Source organism: Furipterus horrens, unplaced genomic scaffold (assembly GCF_987537825.1).
Source record: "Furipterus horrens unplaced genomic scaffold, mFurHor1.1.pri manual_scaffold_13, whole genome shotgun sequence".
Classification (NCBI taxonomy): domain Eukaryota; kingdom Metazoa; phylum Chordata; class Mammalia; order Chiroptera; family Furipteridae; genus Furipterus; species Furipterus horrens.
In genome coordinates, this window is record NW_028327183.1 from 13931563 (window position 1) to 13951019 (window position 19457).

Below are 19457 nucleotides of genomic sequence, written 5' to 3' on the forward strand. Positions count from 1 at the left end.
AATTTGAACTTAAAGGGGACTCTCCAATCCCAGAGGACTCAGGGCTCAGAGCCCAGGTCCTTGGTGGTAGAATTTACTGCTCAGGGACAAGCCTGGGAAGGGGAGGGAATGTGGAGAAATGGAGGCTGCCCTCAACATGAGCGGTTTCTCGTGTCCCAGAGTCTGTACACGTGCTGGAGAAAAGGAGGGAGAGTCATCAAGCCGGGACAAGAGTGGAATGGCAGGGGAGGGGAGGTTCAGATCCCCCTAGCCCCACATCTCCACTTGGGGCCCAACTGGCCTGCGGGCGGGGGCGGTGCCTGGCCGGCCTCTCGGAGGGGGGGGCGGGGCGGGTCTCCCGGGAGCTGCTCCTCCCGTCACAGCTTTAAGAGGCTGCTCCGCAGTAGCGAACCGGGCCCGAGCTGCAGCCTGAGCCAGCAGAACTAAGCCTAGTCGGCAGATAAACGGCCGCGGGGACGGCAGCGGCATGACTGGCCACCACGGCTGGGGCTACGGCCAGAACAACGGTAGGCACAGACCTTGGCCGGCGGGGATCCTCTGCGAACTCGAGCCCGGCCGGGTTTCCCGGACCCACAAGTCCCCCACCGTCCAGGCCAGATCGGGACCCCGCCTCCCATTCAGCTCCCAGAACCCGGCCCACCTGCCCGGCCCGAGCCCTGGCTCCCCTGCGCCTGGCGCAAAGTCTGCGCTGTGCCCCAACCGGCCCAGCCGCCAGCTGCGCTGTGCCGTCTCCTGCATGCAGCCCCGGACCGCCGGACTCACGCGAACCCGGACTCACGCGAACCCGGGCTCCCGACCCCCCCCCTCCCCGACAGACACTCACCCACCTCTCGCGGGCCCTGGAGGTAGAGGTGGCCTAGAGCAGCGGGGGCAGTCGGGGAAGAGCGCTGTGCGTGGGTGCGGGATACGGAATTCGGGATGCGGAGCGCGCACGTCGTGTGTGCAGGAACATCCCGGGGCCGAGCTCCACATGGGCAAGGGCGCAGTGTCCCCAGGACAGAGTTTCCCTGAGGGGCGTTTACGCTTACCTATTGGCAGGTACGTGAGGGAATGGGGCATTTGCGTGAGCACGCATGTGTCTGGGTGTCTACATGGAGCAGGGTGTCAGGACACGTCCTGGTGTGAGACGTGGCCCACACCATCCTCCTGGTCTGACTTGGAAAATAGCTCCTCAGTTCTGCCTCAGTTTCCTTAGGATGCAGAGGAAGGGAGAAGAGGCAGAAGGTGAAAGCCAGAGTTCTTGAGTGTGGGTCTGAGGCAGATCAGTTCCCTTTTGGGCTGTTTCTTACCAAGCTGGGGTGATTGTCGGGGCGGGCAAGGGAGGGTTTCCCCCTTTTCCTGAGGTGAACAATGAGGATCCAAGATCCAGGCTACCAGGAGACCTGCGGCAGGGCAGGTGAGGGAGAGGAGGGAGAAGAAGTGCTAGTGGGAGGAACACTTCCCATTCTCACTTCTCTGGAGAGAGGCAGATGGATCCTCTGGGGGGTGCGGGTTGCTGGGCTACAGTCTGGGGGTCAGGAGGTTGCAATGGGCCAGAGGGAGTTAGAGAGATGTTGTGGTATATCTGCCCCCATCTGGTATCCCAAAGGCACAGGAGCATCTTTTGGAGGGGCGAACTCCAGATCTGGGCATGCAAAGGCTAGAAAGAGACATTCAGAAAAAGGCAACAGAGACCAGCAGAGATGGAGAGAGTCAGAAAAAGGGCAGGTTGACAACCCGTAGAAGATTATCTTCCCCCCAGCACCTGCTCCAAGCCAGCCTCTGGGTACTTCCCAGAGTCAGAGTCCCCTAACTGCAGTCTTCTTTCTAGTCCTGCTCACCAGCTCTGAGCATCCACTATCCTATAAACCTGCCCTGTGGTCAGCCACCCTGACTGCTCGCTGCCCCTCACCCAGCCAGACCTGGGTGGTCCAGTGTAGAGGCGCTAAGGGAGAGGACAGAGGATAGAGATGTCAGCTACCCTCAGACTTCTTGCTGCCCCTCACCCAGCCGGACCTGAGTGGTCCAGTCTGGGGGGGAGCTGAGGGAGAGAAGGACAGAAGATAGAGGTGCCAGCAGGCGGCATACTCACAAGACTTCAAAAATAACCCAATGAGTCTGGGACATGATTCTGAGTCATCCACTGGGGGCACAGCTCTGTTGGCACCTGCTGCTATTTTCTCAGGAAAACTTAAGAAACCAAAAAACAGGAAGAAGCACCAGCCGGCAATAGCTCTAAAAATAGGCTGCATCTCAGGATGTTTCCCAGGGAGATGCTGAGCCTCTTAGCTGCAGATGGATCCTCTGGGAGGCAGGTGGTGGGTGCCCGTGGGTGTGCATGCAGGTGTGTGTGTATGTGTGTGTGTGTACCTGCATGTGTTTTGCTGTAGTTTCTTAGTGCAGATCTAGTTTGCAACAGGGGGCCCCTGTGTGAGGGTGCATATGCATGTGTCAGATATAGCTGGCAGTGTGTGTGTGTGTTTGTACACATGTGTGTTGCTGGGCCTGGCCACTCAGACCCAGTGAACTCTGGTCACTGTGCACATGTGTGCATACATGAACATCTCTATGGACTTGTAGGCACATGCCTGGGGAGGAGAGCTGGGGGCAGTTCATGCATGTGCTATGTTTATACAAGTGCCCGTGTGTATATGTGCAGATACCTGAATGGCTCTCAGTTCCCTCATCTGTGAAGTGAGGATCATTCTGGTTCCTACTTCACAGGGAAGTTGTGAGGAACAAATGCATATCATAGACACAAAGCCAGGATGATGGAAACTTCTATTATTATTATCACAAACAACAACATGAACATGTCCAAGATACTGGAAAAGGCCTGACACCTGATATGGTCAGGTCAGGAACTTCAGATGCCTAAGGGACCTCCTATCAGCTCTGGGTGGTGAGTTTTAGAGAGGTCATTTCAAAGGCAAGGAAATAGAGGGCAAGTGAAGGAGCTGGGATTGGAGCTCCAGACTGCACAGATCCAAAGCAGGGGCAAAGGTCTGAAAGGATACCAGGGAGATCATCCCCCATAGGTACCCTCAGCCTGCAGCCCAGAGATCTGGGCTGGCCTGAGTCCTTGCCCTTTCCCCACCTGCAGGCCCCTCACAGTGGCACAAGCTGTATCCCATTGCCCGGGGATACCGCCAATCACCAATCAATATTGTATCCAGCCAGGCTGTGTTCTCACCCAGCCTGAAGAGACTGGAGCTTTCCTATGACGGCTGCACATCCCTCAGCATTGCTAACAATGGCCACTCTGTCCAGGTGGACTTCAATGACAGTGATGATCGATCTGGTAAGTGGACCCTGGCACCCCTCCACCTGGGGCCATAACCCTGTTTGGGGCAGGCTCAGGAGGGGCAGCCTGCTGTGGTGGGGAAAGGAGACTCCATCTTTTACCAGCTCTGAAGCCGTGGCCTGAGCCTCAGTCTCCTTGGGCATAAAATGGGAGCAATAAGATCTTATTTTCCTCCCTAGGATCATAGAAAAATGAAAAACTGAAGGGATATTTGTAGTGCTGGCATACAGAAGATGCTCAGAAGCTCAAGAAATGCTACTTTCCTTCTGTTTAGTGCTTTAGGTTGGGTTTGTTTTCACTTCGCTCTCTGCCCCATCACTGACCTGCTGTGTGGCCTAAGGCCAAACCCTCTTCTCTGTGTGATCTGGCCAAGCCCAGCAGAGAAAGAAAGGAGCTAAAATGTTCTCTGTGCCAGGCCCCTTGCTATAAGGTCACAGGCAGCTCTTTTATTCCTCTCAAGAACCCACCTCTAACAAAAACAAAAACAAAAACAAAACCCACCTCTAAAATGGGCAAGTAGAGACTCAGTGAGCTGGGGAGGGCCCAAACCAATCTGGTCTGACTCCAAAGGTCTTCTTTCCAGCCCACATACCTCAAGACTGCAACTATCTTGGGCCAAAGAGAGGCCAACAGGAACTTGTGGCACTCTTCCCAAGATCTCTTTGCCCTGGAATTAAAGTCCAGGTTCTTTTATAAAGTCCTAGGCAGAGGCCTCAGGATGCTTTTCAGTGAAGGAATTGTGTCTTTATGACCAGGCCTGTGAGGTGTGGGGTGGGGCAAGGAGGAAACTTGCTGGAGTTTCCTGTGTAAGGAAGTGACAGTAACTCTGCCTACCCCACCCCTCTCCCACCCCTACTCCACACACATAATAAAATCACTCACGGAAACTTAAGTTTCAATTAAAAAATCAAAGGACAGAGAAGAGGAGGGAAGCCAGATAGGAGTGATTTTAGTTGCTTAGCCCTGAGTTCCCTGGTAGGCTAGGAAAAAAAGGGAAGAGGATCAGTTCTAGTTCTTGCTGCAGAAAGGAGCAAATCCAGCAGATCCTCAGAAGAAAGACAGCATATCCTGGTACCGAATTCTGAGAAAAGTCTCTCATGCTGAGCTTTGGGGAGGGACATGGGGCTCTTGACAAGCAGTTTTCATGTGGCTGTATCTTCTAAACAACCTTCAGAGGGCACCGAGGGTTCATTTCACACATCAGTAGCTCAGTGAAAGGCCACTGTATGGTGTGGGATTGGGAGGCCCAAGGAGGCATGCTCTGGACCACTGACCCAAGAGCTCCCTTTCATGTCCGGCTGAGATTCCCTCCCCAACCAGAATGCCCATACCTGAAGGTACAGAGAACAAGTGGAAAGAAGGTGGGCTTGGGAGCAAGACAGTGAGAACTCTGCCACTCACCAGCTGTGTGACCTTGGGCAGGGTATCTACTTTTCTGAACCTTAGTCCCACATCTGTCCAATAGGGATAACAATGTACCCCCCTCAAGGTCTCTGTAGGGGTTGACACCTATGGAGTGCAGAACACATAGTAAATACACAGTGGATGGCAGTGTGTTCTATGGTCAGGACACAGGGAGGAGGCCAAGGGAGCCAAGTTCAAGGGTTTAGGGAAGGAGTTCATTCTCTGAGAGATCACATTCTGGGGTCCCAGGTAGGGCATGCTCAAGGGGGTGGGCTATATCAGGGAGCTCAGCCTGTAGGACAGAAGACAGCAAGGAGGGTTAGGCCTCTGGATTGTCTTGTCTTCTCCCCCCGCCCCCCTTCAGGGGCCCACAGGGGGCAAGGCCCTGCCCTGGTCACCCATCCTGAAGAGGTTTAGTGGAACTCTGAGTCCAGGGCCGTTACCTGATCCAGGGGCTCACATTCAGGCCTGGCTGGGGCTCCCTCCACTGCCAGATCCCTTTCAGGTAGAAATTCAATCAGTCCCAGGAGGCCTTATGCTTGGCCCCAGCTCACCAGATATCAGGGTGGGAAAGTCACAAAACCAGCACAAGTGGGGCCCACCAAAGAAGCCAGGGGGGTGTACTTCGGAGGTACCCGGACCTAGCCACTAGAGTCGGGGGCTCTCAGAGCTGGCCTCTGGACAACACCAAGTCCCAGGGAGGTAGCATTGCCTAGTGATCAGTGGCTTGGACTCTGGACTTACAAAATAAATGCAGGCTTATGTCCTAGCTCAGTGCCTTATTGTGTGACCTTGGGCAAATGCCTTGCCCTCTCTGTACTTTGGTTTCCGCCTTTATAAAATAAAGATAATAGGTTCTGTCCCTCATGAGCTACTATAAAGACTAAACAAAATAATCCTTCTGACTCAACCCTGGGTCAGAACTCCAGACATGGGAGGCCTATTGTTAATTATAATGGGGGCACTTAGAGGCAAGGTTCCAGCTTCCATACAAAATTGGGTAGGAGTGGTTAAGGTGGAGAGGTGTGTTTTGTCAGTACCAGTATCTCTGCCACCTACAGACTGCCAGGATTTCTGCCCTGCCCCAGCTAAGGGCTTGAGTGGGGACTGACCCAAGACGAATTAGCCCAACCAAGTTTTCAAATGAAAAATGTACTCCCCGTCCTTGGCACTGCCCTGATCCTGGCATTAGCTCCTGCTAGGCAGTCTGGGCTCTCTCACACCAATTGCTATAAGCCCCACTTCTACCCACAGTGGTGACTGGGGGCCCCCTGGATGGGCCCTACCGGCTCAAGCAGTTCCATTTCCACTGGGGCAGAAAGCACAACGTGGGCTCAGAGCACACGGTGGATGGCAAGTCATTCCCCTGCGAGGTAAGGGCCCTCCTCAACAGGAATCCCTTTTTCACTGGGGGAAGGAGTGAGGGACTGAATAGTCAGGGGTTTGGCGGGTGCCTGGTGTGGGGCTCTGAAGTAAGTGCGGAGAAGCACCCAGGGGCCTTTGGGAGAGTAATCCTCCACCTACCCCAAGCATAGGGTCTTCCACCTGAACTTTGCCCACTGCTGTTCTGGTCTGTGTGTCCAGGAGGAATTTTCTGAAGGACAAATCCAGTCCCACCACACCTTTGCTAACGAGCCTTCAAGGACTGAGCTTAGCATTCAAGGCCCTGCATGAACTGGCCTTGCATGGCCTCATCTTCCCCCAACCTTTCCCCACACTGCCCTGCAGGTGGTGAATCCCCTGCCCACACCTGGCTCCTTCATACCTCCAGGTATTCTGCCTAGAGTACTTTTCCCCCAGGGTTCCATCTGGTCACCTCCTAATTATTCTTTGGACTTAGTGCAGGTGCCATCCTCAGGGAGTGTCACACTGGATGGCCATTATCTATTTCATAGTTCATGGAGGGCAGGGCCTGAAACAGATTCCTCTTTGGTTCCCTGGAACTCTGGGAAGGGTTGGGCCCAGAGCAGGGTGGATGCTATGTCAGCCATTTGGAGATTTCTTGGGGCTACTTAGGATGCTATGCCTGGGAGGTTGACAGCCTGTCCCTCCTGCAGAGGGGCCTGGAGTCTGACAGGAGTAGGGGAAGCCTGACTCTGAGCTCCCATGACCCCTGGGAGGTGCTGAGCCCTGGCCTGGTCTGGCCTGTTGTTAACCCTGTAGCTGCACCTGGTTCACTGGAATGCCAGGAAGTACAGAACCTTCGCGCAGGCGGTCTCAGCACCCGATGGCCTGGCTGTGGTCGGTGTCTTCTTGGAGGTGAGGAGGGTTTACCCAGGACCAGGAGGGGTGTGGGAGGCTTGGTACTGCCCCTAGTTCTAGAACATAGTGGTACTGGGCTCACGCTACTCTCTCCCTGACAGATGGGGGATGAGAACCCCAGCATGAACCGTCTGACAGATGCACTCTACATGGTTCGGTTTAAGGTGAGACCAGGGGTCTCTGTCTCTGACCCGGAGAAGCATGGTGAGGAGGGAGGAAGGAAGAGGCTACATGTTGGAGTGGACACATTCACTCTTCCATTTTGGCAGCAAACCCTTACTGAGACGAAGGGGGCAGGTTAGCACCTGCAATATCCTGCACCTGACTCCTCTTCACCAGGGTCAGCGGCCCCATGGGGTGCCCAGCATGCAGCTTTGGTGGTTATAGGATTGATAAGATACTTGTCACGTTTGTTAATGGTTTTCTAGCAGGCAGCACCACTAAGGGCCCTGAAGGCAAGGGAGAAGACATGATGCCCAAAGAGCGTCTGGAGCTGCAGCTTTTACATACATGTGCATGGGTGGACAGGGCCTGGCCCCAGCTGGGAAATAGCATCTGGGATCACAGACCTTTGCCCACAATTTGCATCAATGAGCCAAGGAAAAAGCCTAGATCCCCTGACAGAAATGGGTGGGGAGGCTGCTGGTCTGGTCCTGGTGGGAGGTCGATGCTGATTCCTGGGTTTCCCTACCCTGCTGCAGGGCACCAAGGCCCAGTTCAGCTGCTTCAACCCCAAGTGTCTGCTGCCAGTCTGTCGACAATTCTGGACCTACCCGGGATCCCTGACGACTCCCCCACTAAGTGAGAACGTCACCTGGATTGTGCTCCAACAGCCCATCAGTATCTCTGAAAGGCAGGTGAGTCCTCCAGGTGGAGCATCAGGTGGAGAGATGTGGCACTCAGGGTCCACCCCGGGCAGTGTGACTCTCAATCAGCAATCCACAGCCTGTAGTCCCACCATCAGGGCTCCCATCTCTTGCTAATAAATGTTTAGATTCTTAGATGGGAGTTAGCTTGATTGATAGTCATTAGGACCAGACACAGGCTGGTAGGGGAGATCCCTGGGTCCTGGGATCACGCCTACTGTGTGAGAATCTGAATGCTGCATTTCTGATGTCTTAGCGAGATGAGATTGGAACTGGGACTAGGAGGAGCAGGTCCAGGTTCAGAGGCCCTGTAATGAGTAAATAACTGAGGTTGGGGTCTCAGTAGAGAATGAATAGGGAGGACTGGGGATAAGCCCTAGGGGCAAGAGGAGGAAGGGGCAGAGCTGGCTGGGCGGGATGTGCCAGGTGACAGGTCTGGGATCGGAGGGAACAATAGCACTCCATTCCGCCCTGAGTTTCTCTTCTGCCTTCTCAAGATGGAGAAGTTTCGGAGCCTGCTTTTCACCTCAGAGGACGATGAGAGGATCCACATGGTGAACAACTTTCGGCCACCACAGCCACTGATGGGTCGTTTGGTCAAGGCCTCCTTCCGGTTCTGAGCAGCCCGGCTGCCCAGCCAGCCACCAGGGCACCATCTCCCCAAGGGCTTCCATGTCAGCATATACCAAACCATCTGAGGCTCCCTACCTGGGGCTGCTATGACCCCCCGCCCCCTCTTCAGCTGGCTTGCTCCTTGGCCACCCTACAGACTTCTTGATGGGAGCCTTGAGTCATGGGATACCCATCAGCTGCCCTGGGAACAGGAAGGACAGGAGCTGAGCATGTTCCAAGCCTGGAGCATCCTCTGCTCTCCAAGACCCAAAGGTCCCTGGGAACCTCCTCTTGTCTTCTTCCCCACTGGCAGTGGCAGCAGCCCCACCCTGAGTTCACACTGTGATGGATGAGACCAAGCTCTCTGGGGCAGGCAGCTGGCATTGTCAGGAAGACTCAAGCAATAATTAGAGGTGGGCAGAGCTGCCCTCTCAGCATTACCTCTTCTGCAGGCCTTCGCCATGCACGCACCTCACTGCCAGGCCATGAAAAAAAGCACCCAGCCTGCTGAAGTGACGTGGCCTTCTCCCTCCTGCTACCTGCTGCTGTGGGCAGGTACTAGCTACAGCTTATGTAGTACCTCCTCTCATCCCCACCCAGCCACCAAAGCCACCTACATGATAATCCATCCATGTAATGATTAATAAATTCATTCATCCTCGCAACAAGTACCCCTGAGTACCTGTGTTATTTCAAATTCTGTTCTAGGCATTGGAGAGGCGATGGTGGTGAATCAAGCACAGTGTGTTGGGAGGGAACGTGTGTACTGAGCAGGTGAGGGTTATAGAGACGGCAGGGCAGAGACTGCGGGGGCAGAGAGAAGGGGGAGCTTAACCTCGTCTGATGAAGTAATTAAATTCCAAGGCAGAGAGAATAATGTGTTTGAAGCCAAGGGAAGAGCAGATGTGCAAGCTCAGAGGTAAGAAAGCCCAGAGTGTTTGGGAGGCTGGAGCCCTGGGGCGAGGGCCTGGGACTCTATCCAAGGGCTACTGGTGGGTCATAAAGGGTCTGGAGTAGAGGAGGGGCAGAGCCAGATGTACAAAGAGGGGAGATCCCTGTGAACTGTGGATAGGGGGGCAGGAATGGATGGCGTCAGGACACAGGTGGTGGCCAGGGGCCAAGAAAGAGGAGATGGGGTGATGGGGGTGGGAAGCACGGGGCTGAATGAGAGAGATTTAGGAGGCAGAGCTTACAAAGCAGCATTTGGCTATTTGTGAGGGAGACGGGACTCTGGGTTGCATCTCTGGATATAGAAAGTGGGGCCTCCGCATGGACTGGGAACCCTGGGGAGGAGCGGACCAGGGTGGACACACAGCATCTGCAGGCCCCTGGAGGGGAGAATAAGGAGGCAGTGGCATGTGGAAATCTGAGCTGAGGAGGGAGGTGGAAGGTGGGGGCTCCTTTAGAGCATCTTAATTCAAGGTGGTGGGTAAGAGAGGGGCCCAGGATGGCTGGAGGACTGCTTTGCCTATGCAGGCACTCCTGGTATGATACAGGGGCCATTTTCTCTCTACATGTTTGAGGAGAAATGTGGTGTCTGGAAGATGGTGTTCGCTCAGCTTAGGGCAGGCAGCAGTGGAGAAGTAATGCTAGTAATGCTGCCTCTGAAGGCAGACAAAGGGACTGGGGCAGATGTCTCACTGTCTCTATGATCCAGGAATTGTAACAGATGAGGATGACAAGGCTGGGGGAGGTTAGGTAGGCAAGTGGTAGAACAGGACTCGAACCTGGATCTGTCCAATAACTCTCCTGCTCTATGACAGAGCAACTGGGTCCAAAGGAGAGATGGGTGGATGGGCATGGTGGTGGTATAACAGGCCTGATGCTGCTGGTCCTTCCAGAGACTTTGGCCAGCCTCTACCTGGGATGGTGGCACCACAGTCCTGGCACCACAAAGGACTTGAGAAATGGGAGCCAGTTTTATAATAATTATCTCAAGCCTGCCAAGAATCTTCACTCCCTCAATCCTTTCCTGTAATTCATTTTAAAATTTATTTTAAAACCAAAAGTGGCCTCTTTATGTTATAATCACAGCCCCAGATTTGACCCTATTATATCCAAATGGGATGCCCCAGCTGGATCCCAAATGTCTCCAGCAAGCCTGGCCTCAAGGGACCCAGGACTGGATACTGAATCTTCATTCGAGGCAAGATTACTTCCAGGTAGTGATGCTTTGGGGCACCCAAGACAAGATGGGCTCTGCTTGCTCCCAAGATTCCAGAGAGGCCATCTCTGGGAAGCCAGGGTAGCTCTCAAAGGGACCTGGGTTGGGGGCACTGGTCAGTGTTTACAGCATGCCCAGTATGTATCCAGGCTAGAGACACAGGATTTGCCCCTGGAGGAGCCAGGCCCTGGACCCAGAGCAAGAGCCTTCCTTCTCTGGGGTGGGCCTCAGAAGGGGTGACTGTGAAGACCCAGCCCCCCGGAGCTTTTGCCTGCCGAACACTTGCTCCCATCCTATGGTTACCTCTACAGCCACTACTGCTACAGTGGCCTGGGCTGGGGGCTCCCTGTAGGGCTGGCCAGGGACACCCACCTGCAAAGCCCTCATCTGTGGGGAGAGTGGTCTGTGACCTGAGCAAGGGATGGGGACAGGGACAGAGATGGGTCTGAGGTGAAGGCTGAAAGGTAACCTAATAGAGTTGCTGAAGAGTTGATGTCTGGAAGGGGGCCACACTGGTGCCCAAGCTGACAGGGATGGTTCGTTGCAGCAGGAGCTGGTCTGGGGGTGGGAAGGGAGGTCAAATAACAGCATCTACTCAGCCTGGACATCTTGGGGAGCCTCCCACATCCACGGGTCACAGCATCAACTCGAAGCCTACCCTGAAAAGCAGCATGTGCTGTTGGTTTATTAAGATTCCAAGGAGAGTAGAAAATGTGAGTCTTTGAGCATGGAAGGTTCTGGTGTTTGTCCTGTACTCAGAGGCAGGGTCTGGAGAAAAATTCATCCCTTTTGGTGTCTTCTCTGCTCACAATCTCTAGGGCAGATGCACTGGCCTTCACACCTGGCCTTTACACCACATTTCACACAAGCCCTCCAAAGCTTGTCTCCTCTGTAACATGGAAATGATGTCGTGTGAACAATACATATAATTTAAAACTTTCTAGATGCTCTATTTTTCTTTTTTTAATCCTCACACGCGGACATGCTCAATGAACCTAGAAAGAAGGGAAGGGAGGGAGCGAGAGGAGAGAAACATCCATGTGAGAGACAAACATCCGTGTGAGAAAGAAACATTGATCGGTTGCCTCTTATGGGCCGCAACTGGGGACTGACCTCACAACCCAGGCATGTGCCCTGACAGGGAATCAAACCCATGACCTTTCGGTTTACAGGACGACACTCCAACCAACTGAGCTACACTGGCCAGGGCTAGTAACTTTACTTTAAAAGGTAAAAAGGAACAAGTATATTTAATTTGAATAATATATCTTATTTAATTCAATTATACCCAAAATATATTATCATTCTAACACATCATCAAAATAAAAAAATTAATGAGGTACATTTTTTACATTAAGTTTTTGGAATCCAGTACGTATTTTATACTTACAACACATCTTGATTCAGATTAACCAAATTTCTAGTGCCCAAGACCACATGTGCCCAGTGGCTATCATTTTGGATAGGGCAGCCTAAAATGAAGTCACCTTGTACACGGCCATCTGCCAGCAAGGTGTCCAAGCAGGGCCCCTGGGTAGGCCTGTAGCCAGGCAAGGTGGTAGCAGGAATGAGTCAGATCTGCTCCAAACCCCTGTCCTCTACAAGGGCAGTCTCAGAACATTTGATGCCAACTTGACTCTCATTTCTCCTCCAAGAAACCTCCCGAATCCCCACCTCACTCCAGCCTGGCTGGCTCTGCCCCAAACCACCCAACAAGACCTTTGCTGTTCCTCCAAAAGAAAGGTCAAGACCCTCAGCGAGGAACTGACCACAAGAATCTGTCAAGATTGGAGGTAGGTGACATTATCCCTGAGAAGCTTCCTGACTTGGTTGAAGAGACTTGATTAGTCTGGGAGGGCTTCCTGGAAGAGGGAGCCAGAGAAAGTACAGTTGACCCTTGAACAGCATGGATTTGAACTGCATGGGTCCACTTACACACAGATATTTTTCAATAAATATTGTAAGTGTATTTTCCTTATGATTTCCTTAATAACATTTTCTTTCCTCCAGCTTACTTTATTGTAAGAATACAATAAATACATATGACATATAATATATGTGCTAATCGACTGTTTATGTTATCAGTAAGGCTTCTGGTTAACGGTAGGCTATTAGTAGTTACGTTTTGGGGGAATCAAAATTATACACGGATTTTTGACTGCATGGGGAGTTGGCATCCCTAACCCTGTGTTGTTCAAGGGTCAACTGTAGCTGACATCCCAGCAGAGGCACAAGAGCCTCAGCAGCTCCTGTGAATATTTACCAGACAGAAGGAGGAAGGCCCGACTCTCCCCCAGCATATAGAAACTAAGAGGGGATGTGTGACTGGGGGCCTCAGATACCAGGCAGAAGTGTGCCTATCCATCCAGGATTCATGGGGAGCCATGGGAAGTCTAGGGCAGGGGCTAAGGGCCTGCTGGATTGGAAGGAGAGGACGCTCTCTGAGGCTCAGAAAGCACTAGGCATAACTTGGCTCAAATACACCTTCCAACACAGGCAAATTCTGGCAGGTGCAATTCATTAGCTCCTCCTGCAGCCCTTCCTTGGCCCTGCGGTAGGGACACATGCTTAGGCCCTGGCATGTCCTGGTTTGGCAGTCTGTGAGTCTAATCTAAATCCCTCCAGCTGCAACCCAAATGCTTTCGTCTTCAGGGGTATGGGAGGGTGAGCAGGTGGCTCTTCATTGCCACTGAGCTGCTGTCTTGGGACAGGCATTGTGGGGCAGGCATGGAGGCACAGTGGCCCCAGGGTCAGCTGGGTTCCTAGGGGTCCCTTAGGTTTTCAAGAGGGGCTCTTTCTCCTCCTCTCTCAGCACCTGCTCTGAATGACAACCCTTGGTTACTTTGGCCTGGATGCCTCCAGAGGGTACTGCCCCATCTCTCCAGTTATCCAGGCCTCCTGGGAAGCTGGGGAGTGGGTCCTTGCTTGTGCTGCTGCTCCTGAGTGTTCAGGAATAGGGTTTGGGGGGTACAACTATTTCAGCCAGAGGAAGCCGCAGCAGGGATCAATCAATCAGCTCTCCAAGGAATCCTGGAGCATCCAAGCTGAAAGAGTTCTAGGTCTGACCCCAATCCACAGATAGGCCAGCTGAGGCTCAAAGAGGAAAAAGTCTGCCAAAGTGAGTTAGTGGGAGACCTAGAATTTATGACTCCTGGTTCAGTGCTCTTCACTCATCAGGAGGGACTTACATCATCAAAAAGACCCCTATGCCGAATGATTCCATCATGAAACCTGAAATCCTGTCCTTTGAACTTCAGTGCTCAGTTAAGACAAGATCCCCTGATGAAATGCAAGTTCTTCTGGGAGGGGCACACACCTTAAGGGGGAATGATTTTGTCACCTCCTTTTCAGTCTGCTACATAACCTCTTCTCTTGGCCTCTGTCTCTCCATCTATAAAATGGGTCTGTGGGGGCCAAAGGTAGGATTTGATGGGAGAGAGAAGGCAGGTTTTCCAGAAGAAGAGTCAGGCTGTGACAGAGTTGGGGGACAGACAGCTCTGGATCTCAGGATGTGGGTTATCCTAGATGTCTCCTAAACTGAAAGAGGCCATGGTGCTGGTCCCTACTGATGACTAGAATAACCTGCTGACCCCCAAACCTTTGCCCTTCAATGTGACAAAATAACTGGGCTGAATTTTCTACCATCCTGATATAATGGCGGCTCAGAGCTAGTTTTAACTGACTTACAGAAAATAAAGACATTCCCTGTGTTTCGCATAACCAAGTCCATGACCTCTGTACTTTAGAAGTCAGTGCCTGGAAATGCTTCCTCTCCTAGGAGAGCGAGCTCAAGTGGTATATTTCCAGAATATCGGGTGAGCCGAAAAGATATTCTGGGGACAGCCAAGTCTTTGAAACTCTGGCCCCAGGGCTAAATCTAGAAGCCTGTGATTTCGGGGGACAGTAGAGGGGCCTTGGAGGGGGGCTCTTCACCCTGAGCAGCTGGCTAGGTACAGAGCTGCTCATATGGGTCCTTTTGACCTCGGGTTGGGGTGGATGGCTGATGGTTGCTTTAGCTGACACCAGTGGTGGCTCCTGCAACTTAGTTAGGGGCTGAGGTCAGGGCAGCAGCAACCAGCTTTATAGTCATTGGGGTGCCTGCCTCCATGCCAGTGCCCTCTGAGGTCAGAGGTCATGCTGAAAAAAGAAACTCAGGTGTTTGGCAGCAGTCAGGAGCTCACTCACCGCAGCCAATTCACAGCCCTTGCTATGAGCTAAGACCCCTAGAGATGAACCCTCAGCGCTCGTGGCACACAAGACCTACCCATGTCAGGAAATGTCAGGCTTTGGCTCCTTCTTCTTCTGCCCCTGTTCACATTGACACTCAGGAGAACTGCATTTACGGTTGTGGAAACAGAGGAAGGCATGGCCAACATTTAGGGTCCCACTATCCGACCCAGAGCCCCTCACCCCAAAACCTTTCTACTTTAGCTTAGTTTCAGACATGTGGAAAGTTGGAAAAAAAAATAAAAAAGAATACCCACAGGACTTCCTGTTTTATCACATTTATTCCCTCTCTCTTTCTCTCTTCACCTATACATGTATTTTTTAACTGTTTGAGAATAAATTGCAGCCGTGATGCTTTTTTTTTACCTCTAAATACTTCAGTTGGCTTTTCTTGAAAACAAGGATATTCTCTTACATAAACAGTACAAGAATCAAAATCAGGAAATTAACATTGTAGCATTACTATTGTCTAATCAGCATACCTTATAAAGATTTGGCCATTTGTCCCCATAATGCCTTTTGTAACCCCAATAGTCTTCAATATCAGGCATTGCATTCAGTTGTCTCGTCCCTTTAGTCTCCTTTTCTCTGACAGTTCCCCAGTCTATCTTTATCTTTCACAACATTGACCTGGTTGGAGAGTACAGGCCAGTTGGTAGTAGAATGTCTCTCAACTGGATTTGTCAGGTATTTCCTCATGAACAGACTCAGGTTATGAACTTTTCGTAGAAATATCACAAAAATGACCCTGTATTGTCTTCAGACACATAATATTGATTTGTCCCATTGCTAGTGTTGTTAACTTTGCCATTATGATTTTTGGAGTTTCAAAATTGAAGCATAACAAATATACAGAACAGTACATACATTCAGTGAACTTTCACAACCTGAACACACCTGTGGAACCAGCACCCAGATCAGCAAAAGTATATTGGTACCACTCCCAAACCCCCATGTTCTCATAGGTTCCAACCTCCCAAAAGTAACCATCATCCTGACTTCTAATAGTGTAAATTACATTTGTGTGCTTTTGAACTTCAAATAAATGAAATCGTTCATTTCAGAAACCTCCTTAGTGTCTGGTTGTTTTGCTCATATTATGTTTGTAAGACTCTCAGAGCTGACTTTTTATAATCAATGCAATGTCTCTCATTATGAGCCTTTAATGAAAATTAAAGAAAATAGAACTCATCTATACATACTTTCAGAAATTAATTTAATGCCTTAGTTATAACATAACAGGACAATCATTTATACTATATAATAAAATATACTTATGGATACGAATAGGTAATTTTTAATAAAGTAATACATGTGTCACTTTGTAAGTGCTGCAGCACAGGACACTAAAGATGGGAGAGGTTTTCTGCTGTTTGTACGCTGTACGGAAGCCTCACCCATAACATGACCACCACAAAGGCATTCAGGCAGAGGAACGTGAGTATTGTTGCCTTCATGGTATGATTTTCCTAGATGGTGAACAACTTGTAAAATTTCAAACAACAAGAAGTACAATAATTTACTATGTACTGAAACTGTGCAAGCATTACTTTGTGTTTGCAAATTAAACAGATTAGGTTATAGGTTTGAATGAAGATAAACAGATTCTATACCTCTGAAGGTGGAGCAGAATTCAAACAATCCTTTGTTGTGTGAAACTGCTCTGTAGGACTCCTAGCACCCCTGGGACTTCCCAACCAACAAGCACCCCCAGATACCCCAAATCCTCTTCCAGTGGTACCAGAAGTCAAGGGAATGAGAAGAGGGGCTGTCTGGGGGACTCAAAGAACCACAGGAGATGGGCACTTGAGGAACGCACAGGGCAGAGGGTTGAACATAGCCTGAAGAAAGTGGGGTCCCAGGTGAGAGCACTAAGTGGGGCCTCCTGGTGGTCAGCTCCTGGGACAGCAGGCTGGTATCTAAGGGTAGAGGGTTGGGGACCTTATTTGGACCTTGCTGCCCATCACCCAGCTCCTCTCTAGAGGATGTCACCAGGACCTACACTTTCCTGCGTAAACAATAGCAGTGAGGGTCCTGTCAACCACAGCCCCTGTGGGGAACCTCTGTGGACTGAAAACCCACCTAAGCCACACATCAAAAGGATTATGGGTCCCTCACACATGTAATTAAACATAAAAGTAATACAAAATGATACTGACAGCTAACTATAAAAAGGTAAACATAGTCCTAATTTTTCATTATATTTTATTTTAATAAAATATTAAATAACATTATTTGAAAGCACCTTCCTTTAGTGCCCCCGAGAACATGCTTCCTTCCACGTGCCTATGAGGTGACCTACCAGCGAACACAATCCATGGACTGATTGACTCATTTTATTAGATCCAAGACCTTTTCTTAGAAGTGGGTGCCATTCTTATCCCTATTCTGTTGATGAGATTTGGAGGATCAGATCGATGAAAACATTTGTTCCAGGCTACATAGCAGGAGTTGCCTGGGCCAGGACTGGCCTGCCTCAGAACCAAGCCTAAGCCACCACTCTCCTAGTCCCTTAAAAGGTATTATTTGGCCTATTCCCCACTCCTCCACTGACAGTGTTAGTTTCTAGTGTTATTAAACACCGTGGAGGGAAACACACACACACACTCCACCAACTCTAGGAAGTGAGGTACTCAGGCGCTTCTTGCAGTGTGGTGTGTTTACGCCCCCTCGTGGCCATGTGTGAAGCTGTAGTTTGGTCTCTGGTCCATTTTAGCCAGCGGTCCACCAGCGGCTTGGGCACAGCCCAGCTGTACTGAGAATGGATTTGCCCAAGTTATTGATTGTTAAAATATTTAAATATTTGTGTTGTTGTTTGTGATCCTACTTTGCTGGCACAGTAAACTCTTGCTTCCTCTGTTGTTCAGGGCTCCAGCCCTGGGAAGAGCAGGCAGCTGGTCAGTGCCACTGAGCACCACTGGGCAAAGGGCATGCACCACTGGGCAAAGGGCATGCATGGAGGGCCGAGGCCAAAGTATAGAGGACAGAGGAAGGCATTTCAGGCAGGGGAACAGCAGGAGCAAAGGCTTGGAGGTAGTTATATGGAACTGAAGGTTAGTATGAAAAAAAAAAAAACGGAATTAAATTTGACCCAGTCTCCACCATAGCCAGGGGATTGGCGGTGCCCTGATTATAGCCACAGCTCCCCATTCTTCAGACAGAAATAGCTTCTGAGTCAAGAAAAGGAGGACAGCTTTGCCTTAACAACCCCCACATACTTTCCACTGCCCGGGAGAGGCGTCTGTCCTGACAACATACATGGGAAAGGCCGCCCCTATTCAGCAGACGAAGAAACAGAGGCTCTAAATTTGGCTGAGAACCGTTGCCCAAATCATCAATGAGGGACTCAAATGTTGGAAAATTTTTAGTTTCAGGTAATAGCCCATAAGCTTAGTAATCAATGTATATAAAAAGCAGTTGTTTCAGGAACTGAAGGTATGACCTACCTTGACTCCAGGCCGCGATAAGCAGTTCCACCTTTGTGCCTGAGGATGACTGTAAGCAATTCAGGATGGTATCTGAGACATTATACTCCAGGGTGAGATGACCAGCACCCAGGACACAGATAAAGACCATTGCCCAGGGCACGAAGACCACCGCAGGACACAGCTGAGAGAATGATGCAGCTTTTATCTGATTAACTTTTTCCCCAAATTCCAAAACCCTTGCCTACACGTTTCTTCTCCTTATCAAAAGGGTGTGTTTATAATAGAATTTAAGATGGTCTGTTAGGGTACAAACCCATGGTCTTCTCAGATTGCCGAACATCTGAATAAAGTGCCCCTAAATATTCAATCCCTGTCTCTGCTTATTGGGTCTGGTAGGTGACAGGCAGCGCAAACGCTGGCTTTTCCGGTTTCAATATATTCATTAAATGGCAGTGTTAGGGTTCTCGCGCCGGTGTGACCCAAGGCCTAGCCTCTGAAACCACCACATTACATGGGTGCCCTATGCCAGGTGAGGCATTTGTCTTGGAAAAACAGGTGTAAAAATGCTCAGGGGCCTGGCACTTTGTAAATGAGCCCCAAAGCCACAGTGCCACCCTGGTGGTCCTCAGCAAAAAAGAAAAAATACTCAGTCCATAGATTCACAGGTTTCTATGAGATGTGAGGTGTTCAGGTTGAGGCTCTGGGTATCATTATTGGCTGATGAAAATGTATTTGGTTTTCCATGAGTGTGTTTGAAATGCACTGGCCCTGCATGCCCACTGGGGGATTAGGTTCAGAAAAATACATACATTGTTAGCCCCATGGAGATGAAGGTCCTATTTAAATTACAGCCTTTACTTAAAGATGGCTAAACAAAAACACAGTATGGTGAGGAAGTACCTGTCTTCCCTGGAGGAGTGTACAGAGCTCTTCCTCTGGATTTGGAGAAACCAAAGCTGAGGCTTCAGGCTATTAAATGTGAATAAGAAGCTTCTTGGACCTTGGCTTGGCTTAGAGTCCAGAGAGCAGGGTCCAGACCCCTCTTAGCCACAAGCTTAAAGTGGGCCCCGGGGATCCTGGGGAAGTCAATTCGGATTCCCAGATTTTACTTTGCTCTTCAAAGGCATCTCACAAAGTGCATGGGTTCTGCCACATGTGAAAGGAAAAGAAGCCAGTGACTCTCACACCAGCAGGAGATAATTAACAGATGA

The 19457-nt window shown here is 50.7% G+C and overlaps 1 protein-coding gene across 2 annotated transcripts; it reads left to right on the forward strand.

Annotated features, from left to right (window-relative positions):
* Positions 1–363: 363 nt before the first annotated feature.
* On the forward strand, positions 364–9098 carry CA7 (carbonic anhydrase 7). 2 transcript variants are annotated; one of them, XM_090260430.1, is made up of 7 exons: positions 364–506; positions 3083–3280; positions 5942–6060; positions 6851–6946; positions 7051–7113; positions 7651–7806; positions 8313–9098. In XM_090260430.1, the coding sequence occupies exons 1-7, from the start codon at positions 467–469 to the stop codon at positions 8433–8435; spliced, it is 795 nt and encodes a 264-aa protein (XP_090116556.1). In that variant the 5' UTR covers positions 364–466; the 3' UTR covers positions 8436–9098. The 2 variants fall into 2 exon arrangements, with proteins under 2 accessions (XP_090116556.1, XP_090116557.1); XM_090260431.1 differs by lacking the exon at positions 364–506 and adding an exon at positions 935–1038 and having other exon boundaries at positions 3156–3280.
* The last annotated feature ends 10359 nt before the right edge of the window (positions 9099–19457 follow it).

Coding starts and splice junctions, on each gene's coding strand:
- CA7 (XM_090260430.1), top strand. CDS start 467: ATGACTGGCCACCACGGCTGGGGCTACGGCCAGAACAACG. Junction 507..3,082: donor GGGCTACGGCCAGAACAACG/GTAGGCACAGAC, acceptor CCCCACCTGCAG/GCCCCTCACAGTGGCACAAG. Junction 6,947..7,050: donor TGGTCGGTGTCTTCTTGGAG/GTGAGGAGGGTT, acceptor TCTCCCTGACAG/ATGGGGGATGAGAACCCCAG.